The sequence below is a fragment of the Myotis nattereri genome (assembly GCF_964212035.1).
Source record: "Myotis nattereri genome assembly, chromosome: 14".
Classification (NCBI taxonomy): Eukaryota; Metazoa; Chordata; class Mammalia; order Chiroptera; family Vespertilionidae; genus Myotis; species Myotis nattereri.
This window is the reverse complement of record NC_138089.1, coordinates 19208863-19227979: the sequence shown is the minus strand read 5'-3', so window position 1 is coordinate 19227979 and position 19117 is coordinate 19208863. Positions and strand designations below refer to the sequence as shown.

At 43.6% G+C, this 19117-nt stretch overlaps 1 protein-coding gene across 1 annotated transcript in view; it reads right to left on the bottom strand.

Moving 5' to 3' along the window:
- Positions 1-19117, bottom strand: part of ERC2 (ELKS/RAB6-interacting/CAST family member 2) — an 871001-nt gene that overhangs the window by 212384 nt on the left and 639500 nt on the right. Inside the window, exons 16-17 of the mRNA XM_081105973.1 lie at positions 5249-5396; positions 3654-3782 (exon numbers count right to left, since the gene is read on the bottom strand). Coding sequence (XP_080962099.1) covers positions 3654-3782; positions 5249-5396 — 277 coding nt within the window. The remainder of the gene's footprint in view (positions 1-3653; positions 3783-5248; positions 5397-19117) is intronic.

The following is a 19117-nucleotide window of genomic DNA, read 5'->3' as shown; positions in this document are numbered from 1 at the left end:
ACCCTAAGCGGGCGAGGGCTTGGTGGTGGCCAGTACTGACTGCCTGCCTGCCTCCTCCAGCACATGGCGTGCAGGATTGTGGAATCCAGCGGAGTGTTGTTGAGACTGCCAGAAAGTCCGGGAGGGTGTTTTGTCCTAGAGCCTCTTCCTACTCTATTTGAAAATCTCATCAGTGTGACAAGAAACTCCGGCTTTAGCTCTTTGTGGCTCCAAAGAAAGTGTCAGTCTTATTATTATTATTATTGTTTTAATCTTCACCTGAGGATATGCCTTTTTTTATTGATTTTTAGAGATATAGGAAGGGAAAAGTGAGAGAGAGAGAGGGGAACATGATACATCGATGTAAGAAACATTGATTGGCTGCCTTCTGCATGCACTCCAACCTGGGATCAAACCCACAACCTGGGTATGTGCCCTGACCAGGAATCAAACCATGACATTTTGGTGTACAGGAAGACGTTCCAACCAACTGACCCACACCAGCCAGGGTGTGGCAATGCTTTTTAAAATGCAAGCTAAGCTCTGGGATTCCTTGGAGGCCAGAGCTGGGGGATTTGGAGAGTAGGCTCAGTTGGGCAGCCTTAAACAGGGCACTCTGAGTGGTACCCAAAAGAGACCCCCTTGTTCTAAAGCTGCATGGCTGTTGAATTCTGCTTCCTAACTGCAGAGATTATCTGCTCCAAAATATACCACGCTTAGAAGATTTTGCACTGGCTGTTCTCTCTGCCAGAACACTCTTCCCCTAGATCAGTGGTCGGCAAACTGCGCCCCTTGAGTGTGGCTCTTCCACAAAATACCACGTGCGGGCGCACACGTACAGTGCGATTAAAACTTCGTGGCCACACTCAAGGGGCCAAACAGCCACATGTGGCTCGCGAGCCACAGTTTGCCGACCACTGCCCTAGAGAGCCACAGGGCTCACTCTCTCACCCTCTTCAAGTCTTTGCTCAAATGTCTCCTTCCCAAGGAGGCTCATCCTGTCTACCCTATTTTACAGTGTCACCAGCCCATCGGTCCTATTCTGGAATGCCTGTTCTCCCTTATACTGGTCTATACTCCTCTTTTTCTATCATGTAATTTACTTGTTAATTATGTTCATGATCTATTGCTTTTCTCCCCACCCCATTAAAAAGGAAACTCCATGAGAACAGGGACTTTATCTATTTTGTCACTGAGGTATTCCAATAATGCCTAACATTTTAAAAGAGAAAACACCCGTAATGAAGAGCTGCTGAGTTGAAGTCCAATGTGGCACTTGGTCTGGCCAAGCTACCCACCTCTGCTCATCCTTGTGCACCCGGGCAGCTTGGGAGGCACAGGCTGATGCGTTGGAAATAGGCTCCTCTGATGGCTTCTTGAGGGGGCCAATCCATGGCTCACAGTGTTGCCATGGGGAGGTAGTGTTTAGCCAGCTAAAAGCAAAGTATTGGCACTCCTACAGCAATGGGTCACAACCCTGCACTGCTAGGTATGAGTGGTATGATGGTAGTTGAGTCAGCTGGTCTCTCAGAGCCTTGGTTTGAACAACTCAAAAAGGAGGGTGATGCTTTTCTCATTGGAGCGGGTAAAATATCTGTGGGGATGAATCCCCAGCACCTGGCACAGAGCCTGGCACATATAGCTATGCAATACATCAGTTGGTTGATTATGAGGAAAATGTAAGATAATGCTTGTAAACTTACATACACATAAAGCACTTGACATAGAATCTGGCATGTGGGAATCATACATTCATTCACACAATAAATATTTATCAAATCCTACTATGTGCTTGGCAAAGTGCAATAACTATGGGGATTATTGTATGAGCTGCTCATGTCCAGTCACGGGGAATGCCATGGGCAGTGTAGAGACCCGCATGAGATGAAACAAGCTCACAAGGCAGTCTGAAGAGGGTGGTACCTCTCGTGACTCAGTCTGCCTCTGCATCCTTGCAGAACATCAGACAGATGAATACCCACATCCATGGCTTTCTCTCCGGTTAGCCTGGGTGCCTAAAGCAGCTCAGCTCACTCAAGCCAGTCACACAGGTGATGATAACTGAGGTTTGGGACTCCCCCGCCTCCCAGAGATGCCCTCTCTTATTGATGTCTATGTGGGCTGGATACACAAACCAAGTGCAGGCCGGAAGCTGAGGTCTAGAATTCCTGACTTGCCTGCACACTGCTCCCCAAGTGTCTGGGTTTGAGGGTTGGGAGGACACCTGTATGCTCTTTCTCCCACAGTTCCACAGTATGTTCTCCTTACTGTGCTCAATGAGTGATGACTCCCAGGCATGTAAAAAGCAGCAATAATAAGGTCAAAACCAAGCTGTCTCTGAGGGTTGGTAGTGATAAAATCAAGTATTACTAACAGTAGTAATAGCAAGAACACCTCACATATAAGTAGCACCTATTAGGTGCTAGTCATACACAAAGCACTTCTATATTCATTACATCTCACAACAATCCATTGCCTTAGATTATTAGCCCAGTTTACAGATGAGAAAACTGAATTTCAGGAGGTTTAGTATCTTGCCATGATGGCTCAGGTAACAAGAGCTGGAAGCAAGATTCACTCCAGATAGCACCTGCAAGATCCAGCTATGGTTGTGTGGCAAAGGGTCTCTTCAAGCATCACAGTGTGCCCAGCTGTAAAGCCTGAGCAAGGCACCTGGCCTCTCTGGACCTCTGGTCCCTTCTCTGTAAGAGCATCAGTCCTTCAGTTGTGTTGGGAGTTCATGAGTGTATGTACGTAAAGCTCTCAGATCCATACCTGGCTCATGGCGAGAGCCAAAAGTATTAGTAATTACTGATGTGATTAAAGTGCCTAAGTCTTAGAGCTCTGGGCAGAGGCCACTCTTGGTGAATGGCCGGAGAACATTCTTAAGTGGCATAGAGTAAACACTCAATAAAAAGAGGGTGCTTCATACGCAAATGGATCATTATTCTTAGAATCATTACCATTTACAAGAATACATACACTGATGTGCTCTTCCTTGCTCTGTGGCAGGGAGGGTGTGAGAGGGTTTCAAACCTACATCACAGAGGAGCCATCCTCCTCCTTTGCTGCCTCTTTTCCCACAATAGCCTTTCAGACCTGCCTCAGCCCAGGCAGGAGCCTAATTCTGCATGGCTAGGGTTTCCCAAATGTGCCCCACAACACCCCAAACCAAGCCTGTTGTGAAGAATGAAGGCTTTGTGTGGCTTCCCAGGAGCACACTGAAGGCCTACACTCAACCCTTCCTGGAACCCTGCACTCAGAATCATGCATTTCCATGATACTGAGCAAGAAAAAAAGGATCCTTAAAAAAATCCTTATTGGGAAAAGCATGGGGATATATGAGGGGCAAAGTATCAAAGAGACAGAAAGAAAAACCTCGTCCACTATGCCCGACAGGAGGCCTCTGGCAGCCTTGGCTCTGCAGTGATGCAGGACCATTTCAGAGGAGCTGGCCCTGTAGGGCACTCACCAAGTCTGGAACCCTGGGCAAATGTGTAATAAATGAAATTACATTACAAATTAACACATAATGCTATCATTTATGGTTCCTAACTTTATGGCTACCAAGTACTGGAAATCACCAGAAGAGGTGAAGGTCAAGATAGGATGTAACTCTCACGCACCCCCACCCTCCATGGCGGGGGCAGGTGTCTCCTTAGCCACTGACTGACCTGAGACCTTTGGATCATGTGTGCATCGTAGCTGGACCCGTGGTACTTGGCCGTAAAATCTGGGCTGTAGCAAGCATCACAAGTGCATGGTATATTCGAGCTCAGGGGCTGTTTCCTAGGTCTATAAACCTGTGGGAGAAAGCTACAATGGTTAGGTGCAGGAGGGGAGGGTGCAGGGCACACAGGGAAGGAGCTAGAATAAATTAAAGAAGGAGGCTCATCTTGACTTTCTGTGGCCAAGTGGGTGAAAACCCCAGTGTAGAAGATGCACAGCCCCAAACAAGAGGTCAGATGGAAGCGGCCCCCGAGCCCCAGGGCCAGCACTAGCAAGGCATGCCGCTCTGTGGAATGACCCCCATGACTGGCAGTGCCTGGGACCCTCCCTCTGCAGGAGAAGGTGCCCAGGCATGGCGGTGGTCCCTCTCTTTCAGCAAGGCAGCCCCGTGAGAAATGGCCTCTGGTTCAGGGCCAAAGGATGCCTTTTCCTTCCTGAGGAGGAAGGCTTGGCCCAATTGTGAGGAGAAGGGACGTATGCCTTTGGGCTTCCCTTCCACTCACCTTGCACCTTGTGCTCAGCCCAGATCAGCCTAGCAGGCAGCGGGCCAGTCCTGGGGGCTGAAATCAAAGTGGACACACTCCACGTGGTACCATGTGGCATTTAGAGAATTTCAGAGCCACATGGGGCCTGAGGTAAGATGTGGCAGCCACCTTGTGAGACCACGGAGCATTGAGCCATATTTTCTAGGTTTCATAATGAAGCTAGGATCTGAGTGAACATTTGAACCACTGCTTCCAAAAGCTCCTGAGTTATATAGAGAGGAGAAATAATGCCTGAAGATTTCAGGGATGACTTTGCAATATGCTTCAGGTACAATTATTTCCATTGAAGCCACTTCCAGAAGACCCTCCAGAAAGCAAATCACTTTATTTTTTTGCACAAATTAGGACTCTGTCCCGCCTTCCTTTTCCCTCAGAAGAAGTACAGTGGCCGAGTGAGGAGGAAAATCAGGATAATGAGGTAAACAGGTTATAAAAAAAATATTAGACTAAATAATGGTCCGGGAGGGCTCCAAGCATAGCCTGGCAGTGCCAGGGGCTGGGGGATGTCCCTCGGCCGAAAGGTCCAGGAGGAAACAGTTAAAGAGCCAAAGCTGGAAGTCTGGTGAGAAAGAATTCTAAAGAACTGGATGAGGGAAGTTATTTATAGGCCCAGAGAGTGAGCAAGACAGAAGATAACGGGTCCAACAGGAGAGAATGTGCCCAGAATTTAATTAGTAGTTCCTAGGATTTAGTCAGAAGTCACACAAAGTCCACTGGAAGGAAGAGAGCTGAGAGCTATTTCTGGGGAGATGATGCTGACACAAAAGAACAGAAAACAGCGCTGGTTGCAAACCACACAAGCCCAGGCACATGCAGCCCACACAGAAAAGCAGTAAAATGGTGCTCCAGTGACAACTCAGGTCATTTCACTCCTACCTGCTTTCAGCTGCTGAGCCTGCAGGATGGACATGGGAAAATGAAGAGCTGCTAAACCCTCAGAAAGCACCCAACGGCCCAAACCCAGCAAAACACACCTGACGGGCAGGAGGCCCCACCTGCTGCTTTAGCTGGTGCACCAGCCGGTCTTTCTCCCGCTTGAGGGCCATCACTTCTTCCTGCGTCTTCTTCTTTTTGGAGGCAGACAGTTCCAGCAGGGCGATGTTCGCATCTTTCTCACTGATTGCCGCAAGCAGAGCTTCCTGTCTGGTAAAATAAAGATTATGGTGATGATTTGTACAAAGTGGGAAAAAACACCATTTGGCATTTATAACTGACATGAGCCACGGAGTATTATCTCAATGTGAACGAATTATGAATAATGCTTAAGACAAACTACCTCCTTGACTCTCAGAATAGACAAAGTTGTGTGGGTCAGAATCCCTGAGACCCACACACTGTGTCCTCTAAGAGAAGTGGCTTTCAATGGTTTTGCAGATATAGCTGCATATAAGAAATGGAGGGAGTCCATATGAACATTTGCTTTTAAAACACCTTCATCCATCTACCCATCTATCCATCAAGTTACTCATCCATATGCCTGTCCATCCTTCCTTCCATCCATATCTCCATCTACCTGTCCATCCATCCATCCATCCATCCATTAACCAGGTAAAGTTCTAAGACAACCAGACAAAATTGGGCAGCAACTTCAATATCAAGTGTAAGTGTTTTTCCCTGTAAGCTTTCCTTTTGAAGCCAGGCAGAGATACTTACTAGGGTTCCCTTCCCATTTTCAATGCAATTAGTGAGGCTTGCTTGCCATTCCACCAAAAATCATTTCTTCCCCAGCATTCCATATCTCAGTAATCACAGCACCATCCACCAAGTAGCCCAAAGCCCCAAACCTAAAGTTGTCCTTGATTCCTTTCCTTCCTTCTCTATCCAGAGCCAATCAACAACTTCAGTAGGTTTCACTCCAAAATACATTCCTTATCTAAACTAATCTGTTGCTAGGAAATGTTTCCCAACCACCAGCATCTATTCACATTGCTCATTCACTATTCTCCCTGGTACAGACAGAGGCCAAGTAACCTTTAAAAACATTCGAAGTCCGGATTCCACCACCCTGTTGCGTGAAAAATCCATTGCATCACTCATTAGACTTCAAATCCAGAGCCTTTACTGATGCCTGCAACTCGTCACACCAACTGGCCCTAACCACCTCTGTGAGGTCATCTTTTTCCATTTCTCCCTCCTCAATCATTGGGCTCCAGCACATTTTGTTCCTGAACTCTTTTCTAGTCCTTGAAAATGTTACACTTGTTCTCACCTCATAAGTTTTGTCTTGCCATTGCCTCTGGCTGGAATGGCCTCACCTTGCAGCTCCCTATCCTTCAGGTCTCAGCTCTAATGTATCCACTTCAGACAAGCCATCTCCAGCTGCTCTTCTTGGCAATGCCTCTCTACCTGGCACCTTGTACCCAAGCCGCTGGCCGGCTACATTACCCCGGCATTTTTTGTTTAATTTCATACAACTCTTCACTTTTAGAAAGGATCTTAGATATTGATGATTTTTCTCTACTTGACACTCCATGAAAGTGGAAGCTCCTTGGCCTTGGGCACTACTAGTTCTCCAGCTTCTGGCAGAGCACTGAGCACATAGCAGGTGTCTAAAATGTTTGTTCAAGCATAGAGAAGTTCACTTTATACTTCTCACAAACGTTGACGACACCATGTACAACTCTTCGCATGTAAAAATAATGACAATGAGTTGACTCCTGACTATTCTCTGGTCACTGCTTACTCAGAAAAGTATTAAAGTTGACTCCTCAATTTTTTTAAAATATATTTTATTGATTTTTTTACAGAGAGGAAGGGAGAGAGATAGAGAGTTAGAAATATCAATGAGAGAGAAACATCAATCAACTGCCTCCTGCACACCCCCAACTGGGGATGTGCCTGCAACCAAGGCACATGCCCTTGACCGGAATCGAACCTGGGACCCTTGAGTCCACAGGCCGACAGTCTATCCATTGAGCCAAACCGGCCAGGGTGACTCCTCAAATTTTAAGAGTCCAATTTTATTGCAACATCTATTGCAGATTTTAATCTGGAATTTCCTGGGACCATTATTAACTAGGAAATGGCTCGCCTGGTGTATTTTATTTAGTCTCCTTTCCACTGAGGGAAGTCTTGTCCCAGCCATTGTGTCACTTCAACCATTGTTTAGATAATTGAGAAGACCCCACAGTCCCAGGAAAGCCTCAATATTGGGTACTTTTTTTGCACACAAGTCCCAGGACAAAAACCTGTTTTGCCTTTTTTTAATCCCCATCACCAGACCAGACCTCCCCAGATGATTGGACAATGTAGTCATTATTTAGATCTCAGGTCCTCTGTTCACTGCAGGGATTTGTATGGACTTTTCTGGGCCCTGCTAATGCCAGGCAGTAGAAGCTGCCGACTGAGGCTCAGTCAGATGTGTGAGCAGCAGAAATGTCAGGCGATATCTCCACTTTCCAGAAGAAAACCAGTGCAGGCTGGACTATGAAAAGCAGCATTAATATCTAGCTTTATAGAGCTCGTCTCTTTCTGGGTAACATCCTAAGACAACAGACATGCTTGTTGTTGATGGCCAATGCATATTTACACATACGGCCAAGCTGAAGAGTCTGCATGGACTTCAAATCTCTACACCAACTCAGCTACAACACGCCCAAGGTGACTGCAATATTTTACCACACTCTGCCCCAAATTAAAATGTCCAAGTGAAAATTTTCAATGGAAAAAATCTTAAGAATCATTAAGAAAATTGGGAGTTGACAGCAAATTATGCTATATCCTTATGACTCACTCTTTACAGCTACATGCAGCCATGTAAAATGCTGATAATAATAATATGTGAAAACATGTTTGTTAAAAGACAATTCTCCATGAGTCTCATATTTTTGCACACTCTTTATGAGCATAGGCACTATCTTCTTTTCTCACATTTTTTTCAAGGATGTTTGTATAATAAATAGCCTTGGAAAATCGAGGCAGTGTCGCTTTTAGGATCAAAGAATAGCTATGCTTATAGCCCTGTATAATAGTGTATCTTTCCAGAGCAAAGGGCAAGCATGTTACTGCCCATTATAAAAGATTTGGACACCCTAAGTTCAGGGTTGCCCTCCTTTAATGCAACCCACTGCAGGTGTAGCTATTCATCTGTACCATCTGCCTTGCCTTCATGGAACTTGGGGAAAGGAGAATTGACATAAATGTGCTGATGTTGCTGTCTGCACCTTGAGCAATGAAGTCCTTTGTCTCTGACCTAAAAGTCTCTGGTGTGCTGCCTGCATCCATGACACTGAACCAGGCTGACTTGTTAAGCATACCATAGGGAAAATCTCAGATCCTTCACAGTTCTTGACATGCAAATGTCTATAGAATAAGATCCCAAAACATAAAATTCTATTCCTAGGAAAAACAAAAACAGGAAGAAAACGCTAATAGTCATTATCTCATAGTGGTAAAATGAATAGGCTACTTTTAAATTTTTTTCTGCATGTACTTTTTTGCGTTATTCTTCTCTTCCACAAAGTATCCTAAGAGTAAAGCCTAAAAAATTGTAAATGAAGCTTTTCAGTCACCAAATAAACTACAGGAACATGCTTCAAATACGTGGCAGACGTGAAATTTGCTCATTTTTAAATCGAAGTATTTATGTTCTCTCTGCCCTCTGGCTCTGTATGCACAGGTGAGTGCCTGCACACATACTCTCATACACGTCTAGAACAGTCTACATCATTCTCACTAGGGCAGCTGCAATAATCTCCTAGGTAGGCTCCCTATGTCCACTTTTATATTCCTAGTCCTATGGCCCCTTTTAACCCATCTTTCTCTTTCAGGTCAAAATTCAGAATTATATAATTTTAATAACAGTTAAAAGTCATCATTAATCTAAAGAATGTACCTTCTAAACTCCTTTTCCCCTAGAATTCTATAATTTAATATTTTCAGAATATATTTAACATATATTTCCCCTGTTATAATACTATCAAAAGTTCCAATACATTAATTTCTAATATCATTTTTCTTGTTAATCATATAAAAGCATATAAATTCCTAACTCTTTACAGATGTTATCACTAAATACAGCCCCAAATCTAGTTACATTTAAATCATTTTTATAAAAGTACATTTAAAAACACTCATCAATATTAGTATAAATATAAAATAATCAATTTTGTTCTTCATAATCTTTTCCTCAGTGTCCTTTTTGTTTTGTTTTATTTTGTCTGTTTTGGCTAACAAATCTATTTATAAGTAACAAATCTATAATGATAGAACTCTGTATAAAATTAGTGTAAGAAGAGTTATATCTCATTTAATTATTGACCGTTATTAATGAAAATTTACCCTAAAATACCTTGATTGAATTCTACATTCAATAATTTTAGTCTAATTAAATCAAAGAGTAATTGCCAGAAGGTAGTAAAAGTATATAAAACTAGACAAAGATGATCATTTCACACTTAGAATTTATGACGCTTTTAAGGCTATGCCTGACCTTAATAGGTAATGACCTATTTCTACAGGAATGCCAGGTAGAGCAAACTCTTAATTCTAGAGTTGGTGGAGTCAATACATTAATTTTTTTAAGCAATAAGCTTTATACAATGAACTTTAAATAATTCTTTATCAAGATGATACATTTTAACTAATAATTTAGACCACTGAGAGCTAATTCTGCAGTTAGGACTTTCATTACCTCTGCTTTAAAAGTCAGGGTGTTTTGGGGGTTTTTTTTGTTTGTTTTGTTTTTTTAGGTGAGGATTTCTGAACATAAGATCCTACATCAGATTCTACACCTTTACAATTCCCATAAGCCCCTTTGCTGATACATACTTAGAACACCTAATGATGAAGACTTTACTGAAAAAACACAGGGGTCCATTTTGAGAAAATGGCAAACACTGGAAAAAATTAAGAAACTTAAATCGAATGTTCCTGCTTTTTCTTTTTCCAACAGGGAATTCTGATCCAGCCTTTCCTACATTGGGAAATAAAAGAGGTGCAGCACCAAAAGAATACCAGGGACAGGACACTCGGATACAAATTGGAAACACAAAGATAAATCCTCATTCTTTTCCCCAGCAGGTGAATCACCTTCCAGATCCAATCACCTTCTCCATATGTGCACATCACTTCGGAAATTGTGACTGTCCCATCCACCTGAAGAAAGTGTCGATGAGCCTAAAATCGCTTTCAGCACTTAACCTGGCCTCTTTGCTTATTCACAGACAATGCAGAGAGAACATACATACTCATCTTTAGAGTTAGCGGGGTTTAGTATACGCCAAAGGCTTGCAACCTTATCTTTAGAAACTGCAATGTTCCAGTGTACATCTACTAAGGTGATCTGTCTAGCCCCAAAATGCAGCTTAAAATATAAAAAAGGGAGCCCAAATACGCTAGGAAGGAAGATAAGATAATGCAAAGAGAAATAAATCTGTAACAGCCTGCTGAATGCCAAGCTAAGAAAGCGGACCATGGACAGCATTTTATCAAAGTGCAGCCTAAACAAATGTCAAGGGGAATAATTTCTTTAACAAATATGGGCAACAATGGAGTGAAATGGGGCAATTCTGTGCCCTTGCGTGCATTTAGTCAGGGCTAACAATGGATGAAAATATGTGCACGGACACATTTAATAACCCTAAACTGTCATTCAGTTTGTAGGAGGTAGTCAAGATATAGCTAATAAAACACCAAAAAAATGGTTTTAGCCACCCTGGGGAAAAAAACCCTTTATGGAATAAAACAAAAGAGGGTTGAAAGGTGGCTCCCACTAAGATAAATGCCTTCTTTTGAGTGTTGGCTGTGGCTAACCTTCTCAAGGAGAACTCCAGAATCCGGATGGTAACACATCGCTACTTCACTTATCACAGTCAATTTAAAAGGGAGCTTTATAAACATTTCTATTTCACTCCCTGTTGCTGTCTTTCTATTAATGATGACTTGGGTTGGGGGGGGGGCATCTAAAATTAATTTTCCAAGTTGTAAATGAGGCAGGCTAATTAGGAAGTTATAAATTGGTTGGGGGGAGAGGCATTAGCACGTTTTGTTTTTTCTGGTGGGATTTTGTTTTCGTTAGCTGACCCATCTTTAGGAACACATTCAATTACAAAAGCAGATGCTTAAAAAAATGCACTCCATTAAGAAATGTTTGGATAATGACATACGAGGGAGAACCTACATTATGTATGGTGCTCAGCCCACAGTCATGTTCTAATCATACTGTGGGAGAAAAAAAATTCCGCTCAATCAACTTTGCCAGTTAATTACTGTTTTCTTTCCCTTGTGACCCTGAATCTTCAACCATAAGTTCAGTAGGAGGTGACTTAAGACAGCCGGTGACGAAAGATCCTGTTCAAAACAGCCTCTGTCTCACCCCTGGGGTGAGGGTAGGTGAAGGTTCGCTGCGATCAACCCTGGAGAAAGATGCTCATTTGCCTACATTTTCAAAGCTGTATTTTCAAATGGCGTCTTGAGAACGAAAAGGCTTTTGATATCAATTCATATCAACACTCCCCACCAGTAAAACGATGCATTGTGCGTGCGGAGGGGGCCATGCAGAAAACGAAGTCACTCACCTAAGGTGGGGCCCGCAGGGGGAGATGCAGTGGGACAATCAAGGACAAAGAACAGAGCAGACTTGTACAGGCCAGGCTTTGGCAGCCCAGACTTCTTAATGCGGTTTGCTCTCTGTCGCCCACCTAAAACTGACCTCAAGAAATAGTTTACTCCAATTACGCAGAATTTTGTCTTTGAAACCTAATAGCACATGACTGGAATTTCCTCACACGGGGGCCACAGAGTCTTCTGGAAGCTCTTTGCTCCATGCACTAGCCCCAGCATGACTCGGGGAGGCAGCTAGCCCACCCTAGGGCTCCTCTAAGTGCAACTGGACCCAGAAGCTTGAAAAGGCCAGGGTACTTCAGGGCACGAAGATGCAAATGCTAGCACCACTTGGCATTCTGCTACAAAGGGGTGTAGGTGAGAATGAGGCCCACAGGGAAAGGACCCAGGCCGGAGGAGGGCAAGTGCCAGGAGGAGCTACTGCCCTATCCTGAAGTGCTCTCTCCATTCCCATCCCTTCGGTGAATTGATGGAAAGGCAATAAGAGGTGAAAGGACCACTGCCCAGGTCCTGGCAGAGGACATGTGTGTGGTAGTACTGTTACTGTGTGCCTGATCACCAAAAAACTTAATTTTAAAAATAGAGGAAGATAAAATACTTCTTTTGATTATGTTAACCTATTATGATTTCTATACAAATAAAATATCATCCAAGTCCTAGCCGGTTTTGCTTAGTGGTCAGAGCATCGGCCTGAAGACTGAAGGGTCCTGGGTTCGAATCTGACCAAGTGTACATGTCCGGGTTGTGGGTTCGATCCCCAGTAGGGGGCGTGCAGGAGGCAGCTGATCCATGATTCTCTCTCATCATTGATGTTTCTATCTCTCTCTCCCTCTCCCTTCCTCTCTGAAATCAATAAAGAAATATATTTAAAAATATATATTTATAATAATAAAAGCATAATATGCTAATTAGACCGGGTGTCCTTCTAGATGTCCTTCCAGATGAAGCCAGGGCTGCGAGGGAAGCCCAGGTCCTGGGTGCCAGAGGGAAGCCAGTGCCAGCAGCTGGGGGAAGAAAGGCCTACTCTTGCACGAATTTCATGCATCGGGCCTTTAGTATTATGTATAATTCAAATCCTTCCTTCATAGGAAAAGGTCCTGGTTTAGTGTCTCAGCATTAAAATTGAATATACCTGGGCTTGAATCTCCACAATACCTTTTGTTTCTATGACCCTGAGCAAGTTACTTAATGTCTCTGCAACACAAATTTGCTCTTAAATGGACTAAGAAGGATAACAGGAACTCTCTCTTATGAGATTTAAATGTGATAATGCATGCAAAGATTTTGTTCAGTTGCCTGACATAACTATGAAAAGGTTAGCAATTATTATTTTATCCTATGGGCACCACCAAATGTAAAGATTCAAAAGTTTTGTATTATTTTCTACTGGACTCCCCTCTGTAAATGTAAATGTACTAGTGGATCTCTTAATTTAAAGATAGACTCTCAGAGAAGCCTCTGAAATTGGTTGCTGTTAAGCTGCACATTTGGCTTTCAAGAGCTGATGTCTGTTCTGCAAACAAACTTAAAGAAGCAAACAGAGTTTGTGTGTGAAGAAGAATCTGTCCGTCATAAAAGCATCCCCTACCAGCTAGGTCCAACTTGGTCAATACCTGTTCAACATCATTCCATCCAAACTGCTAGGAAAGCCCACTCACAGAAGTGGGCAAGACATAATTTCCTGCAGTATGGGAAATGGAAACATGTTCTAACAGGTGACCTTTTAAAAGTCAAGGTCAAGTGCAAAATCTAACCAAAGTCAAACAACTTCAAAAAAAAATTATTCCATTATAAAAACCGTTTTAAAAAGTTGGTGAATTTGGAAGGCAGGGAGGGCAAGTGACATGAAGGGGCTCCGTGACCCACCAGCAAACCTGGCTGTGGTGTGTGATGTGGTGATGCGCATTCATTCGAGGTAATTCCTGCTCAATGATAAGAAGGCTTCCCTGTTGACCACTGAACTCTGCCAAGTAGCTGTCTATGTAAAATACACCCAGCCAGACTGCCTGGGAGGGTTATTGATGATTGATAATAAGAAACCAAATACATCTGGGCTTCACTGTGAGCCGGAGCTTTGCCCAGCATTCCCCTCACTAAACCTACTGGCCATGGATAATCAGTTAGTATCAGGAGATGCTCCGCATCACATTACATTTTTCATTGGAAATGAACAACTGTCAGAAAGTAGGTCACTGACTTCAAGGTTTAGCCCCCAAGCCACCTGATCAATTATTTTTTTTCTTCTTATTGGTGAGATGAATGTGCACGTATGCATGTGTGTGTTTAAGTTTCCAAAAGAGTATATTTCAATGTTCTCTCTAGTATATACTGAGGCAACCAAGATTTGCTAGTAAGTCTCTGCACAGAACAGCAAATTGCCCTCCTGTACCTTGAAGTAAAAATTCCCCCTCTTAATTTGAAATTTTTGTGCTAAGTCAAACCTCCCTTTGTTTATGTTTACATGAAATAGAATATTGCCATCAGCTAAATTATAATGAAAAACACAACAGATTGTCATGTCATTGCTGGAAGAGGGATCCGAGCAGAAGGGGGCACATTCCAGAATTTCGTTAACGCAACATTTGAAGAAAATCAAATTAGGGTTCTGTGAAGCAGATCTCTGCTGAGAGAAATACAAAAAGTTGAGTTGGTTGGAAGCAGCTCCTCGGAGAGAGTTCCTGTTTCTGGGGAGAAAAAAGGCCGTGTGCTCCTGCTCCGGGGAAGGCAGCAGAGTGGCGTGTCTGCATGCTCCGTGGGGATGGTAGTGGCCAGGCAGAGCAGGCTTCTAGGAGGGGCAGGAAGGCAGGGTACCACTAACCACATTCCCATCGACCTGATGCTGTTCTTCCTGGCCGTGCCTGCCACAGAACTGAACCACAATTCTGGGAAACCAGCAGGAGTCTTCCTTTGGGACACTGATGGCTTTTGGAACATCCTCGGCCATGCAATTCCTCACATCAATGTCTTAGGGACTTTGAGAAGTCTAGCCTTTAGGTCTGCCATCTCGTGGCCATTGCAATAAATACCGCCCTTTGCTATTTTTTCCCAAAGTAGTTACACCTCCATAATCTATATTCTAAAAAGTTACCACAAAGGGTGCTTATTAAACAAATGAACTTTAGCCACAGGAGGGCTCCACAAGGCAGAGGGAGCTAGGGCATTTCACATTCCAATTGCCTTTCTGCTCACATTTTTCATTCCTGATGAAAGCTTTGATTCAAATGATCATTTATCAAATTACTAAATAATCATTTGGTACAGGGTTGGGCCTGCTAAGAAATCGGGTAAGAGGTAATAGGCATGCTTTAGGTGCCTATTTTTTTTTTTAATGGACACACAGCTGTTTCCAAATGAGCAAGTCTCTGCATCTCTGTACTTGCCATAGACTTGCTAAGAGAATATTCAGAATAAAACAGATTATAAATTCAAAGGGGCTTATTGCCTGAAAATCACGAGGGGATATTTTCCTGGAAGTACCTTAAAGTCCAAATGACAGAGTTCAGAAATACATACATCAACCTTCTGAGGACACGAAGTAAGACCATATTTGTCACAGATCCATGTTAGAAAGAAATTGCTAAAATGCCCCCAGGAAAACACACTGAGCCTGTCTAATGCGCACTCAGCACCGCTTGTTGAACGTCAACTGCACGTGGCCATCTTCTCAGCAAGGCTTCCCAAATGTACCATAACCCCCACACCAACAGGAGGTGCAAGAGCAGATTTAATGGCCCTAAATTAATTTTAGGTCCCTAGTTACAGAAGTATAGAACTATACACTTCTATACATTTGATGTACTGCATTGCTAAGCAACTGATTAAAAAATCATATATATATGAAAATCAGCTAGTGAATCCAGAAATAACAAGTTATATCTGTTAGTTACCTGAAATTTCTGGATTCATGAGACAATACATGGGACACTACCAGCGTGTTCCTTCTCAGAGGGTGAGGGAACGTGAAACCAGACGGCGGATGCAGAATGAAAGAGTCTGGTAAACTACCTGAACGCACTGCACATCTGGAAAGAATCGTGGGGGAACCAGCCCGAGACACAATGGTATAGAAAGCAGTCTCAGATTTACAGTATGGGTGGCCTTGTGGCTCATGGAAGCGAAATTTCCACTCTGGGAGGAGCAATCGCCAGAACATTTCTGGAGTGAAATTAGGAAGTCCAACCTGAACCAACTGAACTGAGCGTGTTCCTTTGGGTGGCTGTTTACTGGCCTTACAAGCAAATCAACCAGATGTGCAGAGCCCAGATCTTCATTCAGTGCCTTTAACACACATTAACTAAGCACCCGCTGTGTGTCAGGTCCCAGGGACAAAAGCACAAACCAGACAGGCACCACCCCTGCTTCTTCGGAGCTTGTAACACAGTGGACTCCAGAGACTCCCCAAGGTCATGAGTTGACTGATCCTACAATGATGTCATCCCCTTCTCCCCGATCTGCCCAAACACACACACAAAATAAAAATAAAAAAAGAGAAAGAAAGAACTACCCTTCTATTTCCATCAGGAACACATATCAGATCGCCAGCAGTAGCATGTGAAGAGGATACTCATGAATCCCGTTTACCAATCCAAAGTCTTGGTCTAAGAATCCACACAGCATTTCCACTGATATGTATCAGATCCTGGGATAACCGATTCAAAAGCTCCCTCCCATCCCATCCCCTTCCTCTGAATGTCTAGTGCAAGCCAGCTGCAATCCAGAAGCTCAAATACCAAAAAATACATAGAAACACGAGACCTCGTTCATAGCTATTAGAGGCTGAATGATAAGTGCACTTTTTGTGTGGATCCGAAGCAATCGAATATCAGTGATTTCATACAGTTCAACCTTCTATAATAAATAATAGCAACTTTACTGGTTTCTTTGTTTGTTTATAATATATGCCCATGGATAATTTTAATTATTTATCACTTCTACGGGCAAAGATTTAAAAGGCTGAGGTAATTTCCTCTCCACAATATCAACTATTATCCCCCATGTACCCAATACTAATCACTCGAGACAATTAACCCAGGAGAGAGCCTGCTACAAAGATCACAGGGGAAGGAGGGGGTCCTAGCAGCCCAGAACGGTAACAGAGGCTCCCAGACCTGGAAAACCACTTAGTGAGATGCTTCCTGGTGACCAGACTTCAACCTGACACTGATTACCACTCCCCAAGATACTGACCTGTTGACTGATTGCTTTGAGATCAGATCATCGATCTCCCAGGACAGCCTTGAGGCTGCCCAGCCCCACTGAGCAGCAATGGAGCCCCTTTCTTTAGATTTGAACTTCAAGTCACAGGACCTAAGGCAGAAGTCAAAGCAGAATGGGGCTGCAGAACTCCTAAAGGGGTTTTTCTAAAGTCTCATTGATGAGAGGCTCAATAAGAAATCGTTCTTGAGGACAGCAACACACTCTCGGTGGCAGCCTAAAAGAGCAGTCGAATGTCAACCAACGTCTTAATATCCCCCCCATGTCTGAAGAGACTTTACTCTGGACAAAATACTGTGCTAGGTGCTATGAGGGATGACAAACTTTTCTGGTAATGAAAGCAAATGCAAAGGAAAAGTTTAATCACAAAACAAAAGATAAACAATTGTTGATTAATGACTCCATTGTTAGAATGGAGGATAAACAATTATTAATAGTTATCACTTTGTTTGTTATAGGCATATGTGAGGCCTGAGTAGAGCACATTGTTTCATTTAGTCCTCTCAAATTATCCCCCCACCCAGGAGACAGCTGTTATTACTCCTATTGCGGAGTTGAGTGAACTGAAGCTGTGAGATTTAAGTAGATTGAACAGTCACATTGCTTTTAAACGGTGTGACAGGAATTTGGATCCAAATCTGTGTGAACTGGTCAGTTCACAAACATGCTTGGTTGGAGGAAGGAGGCGACATCAGTTTGGTCTGGGATGACAGGGCCGGGCTTCATAAAGGGCAGAAGAGACGGCTGGGTGTGAGGGAGGGCTGGACTGGGAGGGTTCTGGAAGGACAAGAGAGACTTCCCAGTGAGGATAAGTGTCTGAGGAAAAGCTAAGAAGATTCAGTCCTTTAAAATTATTTCTGTCTTCCTTATTTACATCTCCATTTCCAGCTGCATAACTTCTATGGATTAGTTAAGAGACAGTGTGGCCAAATTAAGTAATTCCTAAGTGCCAACCCAAGGACTGGTACTAGCTTGTGCTGAGGTCTTCCTACACGCATACACACATACTTGCACACATATATACTCATTTACACATTCATTCACATACATGAAAACATCTATAATAAAAAAAGCGTAATATGCTAATTAGACCTAACATCCTTCCGGATTACCTTCCGGACAAAGCCGGGGCTGCAAGGGAAGCCCGGGTCCTGGGTGCCAGAGAGAAGCTGGTGCCAGCAGCTGGGGGAAGGAAGGCCTACTCTTGCACGAATTTCGTGCATCGGGCCTCTAGTCCGATATAATAAAAGGCTAATATGCAAATTATCCCCTTGACCTGGAGTTTTACCTGGAGTTTAACCAGGGGGTGGGGCTGGCCAGCCAACTGCCTGTGGCCCCTCCCCTGGCCAGCCCTGCCCTGCATTGTCCTCCCACCTTGATCAGGAGTGGGGCCGGCCAGACAGACCCCACCTGTGCACGAATTCATGCAATGGGGCCTCTAGTAGATAAATATTGTAGGAATAAGATTGCCAACACCCTTTCTAGGTAACAGCAATTGAATAGCCTTATGTAACTTAATTGCTTAATTAGGTTGTCAAGCTTTATGTTGTTTTCAAAAATATTTTTTCATATTATTGGCCCATTATATCCAAAGTCTAGAAAGCACTCATTTGGTTGCCAAATGTTATTATACTTAGGGTGTGTGTGAGGAACGCCTGGGGCATTCGCTTTGGTCCTTCTTTACTGAGCGTGGGTGGGGACTTACTTGTCTTTTGGAAAGTGCTCGCTGTTTCCCTATTGCTGAGGCTCCCAGGCAGGCCGCCCTATGAGTGTCATGCTGCACCCAGTTCTTCCTGCAAAGTGGCCATTCCTTTGGTATCTGTATGAGATAGCCTCTGTCCTTGGGATCTAGGTGGAGAGTCATCTTTAATTTCACAAACAGGCCCTGTTAGGTCTGTCTGGGGCCTTCAGTGCCCAGAGCAGGAAAAGAAAAGCTGAGTTGGTCAACAGGCATCCTTAGGAGAACCACGTCTACAGGTGACCAGAGGGTCCAGTGTGAAATATGGCATTCTCTGCCTCTCCTTTCACGGTCCCTGTTGTTGGGATGTGATGCCGTGTTTATGTGGATAGAACCCGTGAATGTGGGA